General features: G+C 43.3%; 2 protein-coding genes across 2 annotated transcripts; both read left to right on the forward strand.

Moving 5' to 3' along the window:
* Positions 1 to 92: 92 nt before the first annotated feature.
* Positions 93 to 1,477, forward strand: LOC118756405. The gene is made up of 2 exons (XM_036491171.1): positions 93 to 1,171; positions 1,232 to 1,477. Exons 1-2 carry the CDS (start codon positions 624 to 626, stop codon positions 1,314 to 1,316), a joined length of 633 nt encoding a protein of 210 aa, XP_036347064.1. The 5' UTR covers positions 93 to 623; the 3' UTR covers positions 1,317 to 1,477.
* On the forward strand, positions 1,321 to 5,707 carry LOC118756406. Its single transcript, XM_036491172.1, has 4 exons — positions 1,321 to 2,044; positions 2,405 to 2,881; positions 3,903 to 4,953; positions 5,152 to 5,707. The coding sequence occupies exons 1-4, from the start codon at positions 1,321 to 1,323 to the stop codon at positions 5,705 to 5,707; spliced, it is 2,808 nt and encodes a 935-aa protein (XP_036347065.1).
* The last annotated feature ends 70 nt before the right edge of the window (positions 5,708 to 5,777 follow it).

A 5,777-nucleotide genomic window follows, 5' to 3' on the forward strand; every position in this document is an offset into this window, starting at 1 on the left:
CTACTTTGAGTTTTGCGCGGTTACAAAAAAGGCTTTGTAATCCTACATTTTTAGGCGCCCAACGTGGGGCAGGCACTACATATTATATAACTTGTAAGTACACGCTTCGTATCATTTACATCTGGTGGTCAGCGTTAGACCCCTCATCGCCATCGTTGGACGTGCTGCTAGCCACCATCAATCTCACTCACGGAAACGTCATTATCTCCAAGCTACTTGGCCGCTGGATACAAGAACTATCATTGACACTGATAGATTCATTTCGTCAGCCGCATTTGAATAGTCGTCGTTTCTGCTACCTCTTCGCTCGCTTACCATCGCTTACGGCCGTCGCTCCAGCTCAGCACACACATCGCTCTCGAACACTGCCGCCTTCCAGTCATCATCACCCTCGCTATCATTACTTTGATTCGTTGGTTGCACTGCACCAAAAGGCGCACATATCGCCACACACGTATGTATGTATGCACCTTGGGTTTGACCACCCTTTTTTCTAGCTTGCCATTGCCACTGTCGCAAAACATTTCCCTTTCGCGACTACACGTAAGTAATCCCTCAATAACAGCCACAAATTGCCATTTGCGTTTTAATTTTTGCCGCCTGAAATTTTACTGCCTTTAACAATGTCTTTGGACGAATTAAAGCAACAGCGCGCAAATACTAAGAAAAACATCACGCGCATCAAGAACATTGTGGATGCTAGTTTACGTCCAGGAGGTAAAACTCTCTCAGCTGCCGAATATAAATGTCGTTTGGGCATTTTTGAATCTTACTTTAAACAGGTACTGTCCATTCAGACGGATATAGAAAAATTGGATCCCGACGATGGAGGACGCGCGGACCTTGAGGAATTGTACGTCACTACAAAATTAACGATTCAAGCACAGCTAGTGGAGGATCATAATATTTCGCTTCCGGAAACAAGCTGCATTGTGCAGCACAGCACTAAATTACCAAAGCTCAAACTCCCAACGTTTAGCGGCAAGTATTCTGAGTACCAGAATTTTATTACATCCTTTAAACAGATAATTGATAAAGAATTTAGTCTTTCAAACATCGAGAAATTTAATCATTTGCGAAACTCGCTTCAAGGTCAAGCTTTAGAAACCGTCGATGCATTCCAGGTGACCAATGAAAATTACCCTAAAGCATTGGAACGGCTGAAAGAAAGGTACGACAATAAAACTTTAATTTTTTTTGGAAAATATCTCTTCTTTATTCGAGTTACCAGCGGTTTCGAAACCAAACGCACTACAATTGAGAAGTCTTATCGACAAGACTTCTGCCATTTACGGTTCACTTCTCTCGTTGGGTAATGAAATGCAAATTTCCCAAGCCATGCTCATTTATTTGGTGCTTCAGAAATCGGATGAACAAACCAATAAAAAGTGGAAAGAATCTTTGGATTTTAAGACGCTGCCGACGTGGGGCGACTGTGTGAAGGTGCTGGAAAGGCATTGCCAATATTTGGAGTCGATGGAAGCTAGCCACACAGGACCAGCAGTTATTCCAGGTAACAGCAAAGCTGCATTAAGTAAGGTAAGGAATCAGCCAAAGGGATATTCATTTACCTGCTCCAATACGCCGTGCTCTGTTTGCTCAAGCACAAACCATAAAATTTCTAATTGCGATCGTTTTAAGTCTTACAACATCACCCAGCGATTCGACCAAGCGAAGAAAATGGGACTTTGCATCAATTGCCTGTCTAAAGGACATCAAATGGCTCAATGCCCATCAACCCACAGATGTAAGGTTTGCTCAAAGCAGCACCACAGCTTACTCCACCGCGGGTCCACATCAGCCCAACAGACAACAAATCCTCCACCATCACGCGAAGCCGCAGTGCACACACACATGCACAATTCGTCGTCTGACAATGTTATTCTAGCAACTGCCATGATTTTAGTTCGTGATTCGTCAGGTGATTACAGACTAGGCAAAGCCCTGCTAGATTCCTGTTCTCAGGTGAATTTTATTACTGAGGAATTCGCACAAAGACTGTCGTTACCGAAAGGTAAACAAAACATTGAAATCCAAGGCATCGGTAAGTCGTCAACAAACATTAGATACAAAACTTCCACTAATATAAAATCGCAGCAATGCGAATTCGAACTTCCGCTGACGTTCTGCATTACGCGGCACATTGCCTATCAGCCAGACCCTGAAATCGATATTTCTTCTTGGAATATTCCAAATAATATTACCCTTGCTGATGATGAATTTTACGTACCCAGAAAAATCGATTTGTTGTTAGGTACGGAAACATTCTTTAGTCTGCTGGCAGTTGGCCAGATCAAACTTGGAACAAATTTACCAATATTGCAAAAAACTTTATTAGGATGGGTTGTATCGGGTCGATACCAATCAAGCAACAACTTGTCTCAACGTTCATGTTTATTTACAGCCAATGACTCGTTGGATGCCAAGCTGGAGAAGCTATGGAGAATTGAGGAAGTAGCTGTCAATGCCGAGCCTTGGACTCGCGAACAAACAACTTGCGAGCAGATGTACAGAACCACTGTTTCAAGGAATCCAGCTGGAAGAATAGTAGTGAAATTGCCATTCAAGGATGATCCCTCCTGCTTAGGCGACTCGTACACCACCGCACTGAGACGATTCAACGCACAAGAGCGTCGTTTAGCAAAATTACCACACTTGAGAAAACAGTACGTGGATTTCATGGATGAATACGAGCGTTTGGGACACATGAGCATCATGGAGAATCCGAATTTGGGTGAACCGCATTATTACATCCCACACCACTGTGTGCTAAAGCCCACCAGCACAACAACAAAACTTCGTGTCGTTTTTGATGCTTCTTGCCGGACTACAACACAAATATCTCTCAACGAAATCCAAATGGTTGGCCCTACAATTCAGAGTGAGTTAATTCTTCTTCTTCTTCGTTTCCGCTTATACAGATTCGCATTGACTGCCGACATAGTCAAGATGTACAGACAAGTACTTGTGCATGACGGTGACAAACGTTTCCAATATATTTTGTGGAGGAGTTCCCCGACTGAAAAAATTCGCACCTATCAACTTCAAACGGTAACCTATGGAATGGCTTCGGCACCATATCTGGCCATACAAAGTTTAATTTACTTGGCTGAGCAATATCAGGATCAGTTTACACTTGGATCTAACATCGTTAAATCGTCATTTTACGTCGATGATTTGTTGTGTGGCGCAGATAATTGGGACGAACTTCTACGGATAAAGAAAGAGGTAACACAGTTGTTAGCTTTAGGTGGATTCGAGCTTTCAAAGTGGCATTCTAACCATTTTCGACTGAGGCAAAATAAGTGTATAAAAAATCTCAACTTGGACGACTCCGTCACGAGTGCTCTAGGTCTGCGATGGGATCAAGCAAATGATACCTTTTTGTTTTCGTTTGAACCAAGGAAAATACAAAAAAATCGCATAACAAAGCGCTCAATCCTTTCAATTGCATCATCGTTATTCGACCCTCTTGGTTTGTTGGCGCCTGTTACCATTACGTCAAAAATTTTATTGCAGGAGTTATGGCTGCTTAGGTTGGATTGGGACGAATCCGTGCCTCACAACATTCATTCCGCTTGGACAAGCTTTCTTAACAGCGTATCGGACCTATCATCACTCAAGGTGCAAAGGTATTGTCTTTCAACCGACTCCCTGGACCTTCAGCTGCATGGCTTCTGTGATGCGTCCATTCGAGCATATGGATGCGTCATCTATACAAGAACAGTTACCAAGTCCGGAAGTATTGTCGTTCGTTGTCTCACCGCAAAATCCAGAGTCGCCCCCATCAAAAAACAGTCGTTGCCAAAGCTAGAACTTTGCGGCGCTCTCCTTTTAGCTCGTCTTTTTTCAAAAATCAAATCAATTTTTTACAATAAATCCTTGAACGTTTTTCTCGACAGATTCACAAGTGGTCTTACATTGGCTGAAGATGCACTCAATAACGCTTTCGGCGTTCGTTGGAAATCGGGTTTCGGAAATACAGGACTTAACTACGGGAGCCCATTGGAGGTATGTGCCAACACACAGTAATCCTGCAGACATAGTTTCCAGAGGATGTACGGTGGCAGAACTCGCCAGCTCAATTTGGTACACTGGACCTACATTTTTATACAAACCCATGGAGGTTTGGCCTAAAAACGAAAACAAAGGCGTTGATATGGAAACCGTAGAAGCCGAGAGACGAAAGTCAGCATTCACCACAACTATAAAAACCAACCACATTCTTGAAGTCGTCAATAAAAAGAGCTCGTACACTAGCAGCATTCGATTAATCGGCTGGATGTTTCGATTCGCTAATAATCTACGACCTGTTGTTAAGTCCAATGAGTCAGGCCCTCTTTCCTCAAAAGAATTGCATCATGCCCTGCTTTGCATAATTTGGAATATACAACAAGAACATTTCGCTAATGATATTCATCTTTTGCAGAAAAATCTTACCACAAATGGACAGTTGCGTTATTTGAACCCTTTTCTTGAGTCGGTCAGAGGATTTCAATTACTGAGGGTTGGTGGGCGTTTAAAGCAGGCGGACATACCAGAAGAGAGGAAACACCCACTACTATTGCCAAGCAAATGCGAATTCATCATCAACTATGTGCGACATCTTCACCACAGTCATTATCATGCTGGACCAAAGGCCCTCGTAGCTTTGATAAGGCTCAAATTCTGGATTATCAACGCGCGTGAAGTGGCAAGGCGAGTGGTCAGATCCTGCATACATTGTGTACGCTACAAGCCAAAACTGATGGAGCAAGTCATGGGACATCTACCAGTTGAGCGATTGACTCCGTCACGCCCGTTCGCCCGCTGCGGCATTGATTTTTGTGGACCTGTTGACGTTTACCTGCGAATTAGAGGCAAGATACCCTACAAGGCCTACATCGCAATTTTCGTTTGTTTAGCTACCAAGGCAGTGCATATAGAAATCGTTTCGAATCTTTCTACAGAAGCGTTTGTGGCATCTTTGAAGCGGATGATCGGAAGGAGAGGCTTGCCATCTGATATATTTTGCGACAATGCGACAAATTTTGTTGGCGCTTGTAATAAACTTGCGAAACTAAAATCATTTTTATTCGAAAAAGAAAATCAAGACTCAATTATTTCGTATTGTGCTAACGAATTTGTGAATTTTAATTTCATTCCCCCTAGAGCACCTCATTTTGGCGGGATCTGGGAAGCGGCCGTGAAATCAGCAAAGGGCCATCTTAATCGCAGCATGGCAAACTCACGGCTTACTTACGAGGAACTCACAACAGCCTTGGTAGAAATCGAAGCGGTAATGAACTCGCGGCCAATAACACCATTGTCTTCCGATCCGAACGACTACGAAGCATTGACTCCAGGTCACTTCATCATTGGCGACGCACTAAAAGCACTTCCGGAGCGAAACGTGTCATCCAACATAAGCCATGCGCAACAGTGGGCACAAATAGCTACAATCAAACAAAACTTTTGGAAGCAATGGTCACATGAATACATCAACGAGCTACAAGTACGCTCAAAATGGTTTGCAGATCGGCCAAACATCGAAAACAACACAATGGTCATCATACATGAAGACAACTTACCACCGCAGAAATGGCTTATGGGAAGAATTGTAAATTGCATACCAGGAAAGGATTCGAAAATTCGTGTGGTTGATGTTCGCACATCGAAGGGAATCATTCGGCGCCCCATCCACAAGCTAGCAGTTTTGCCAGTTTGAAATGCATTTCAACGGAGCCGGGATGTTGGGTCACCGATAGGGAACCACTGCATTCGTCAATCATATGATA

Source organism: Rhagoletis pomonella, unplaced genomic scaffold, assembly GCF_013731165.1.
Source record: "Rhagoletis pomonella isolate Grant_MI unplaced genomic scaffold, Rhpom_1.0 Rhpom_scaffold_10179, whole genome shotgun sequence".
In the NCBI taxonomy this organism is placed as follows: Eukaryota; Metazoa; Arthropoda; class Insecta; order Diptera; family Tephritidae; genus Rhagoletis; species Rhagoletis pomonella.

What these genes read in the sequence shown, in the direction of transcription:
- LOC118756406 (XM_036491172.1), top strand. Translation starts at nt 1,321, where the DNA reads ATGCAAATTTCCCAAGCCATGCTCATTTATTTGGTGCTTCAGAAATCG. An exon ending in CATTGAAATCCAAGGCATCG is followed by an intron (nt 2,045 to 2,404) that starts GTAAGTCGTCAA and finishes GTTTATTTACAG; the next exon opens with CCAATGACTCGTTGGATGCC. An exon ending in GGTTGGCCCTACAATTCAGA is followed by an intron (nt 2,882 to 3,902) that starts GTGAGTTAATTC and finishes TTTTCTCGACAG; the next exon opens with ATTCACAAGTGGTCTTACAT.
- LOC118756405 (XM_036491171.1), top strand. Translation starts at nt 624, where the DNA reads ATGTCTTTGGACGAATTAAAGCAACAGCGCGCAAATACTAAGAAAAAC. An exon ending in TTGGAACGGCTGAAAGAAAG is followed by an intron (nt 1,172 to 1,231) that starts GTACGACAATAA and finishes TCGAGTTACCAG; the next exon opens with CGGTTTCGAAACCAAACGCA.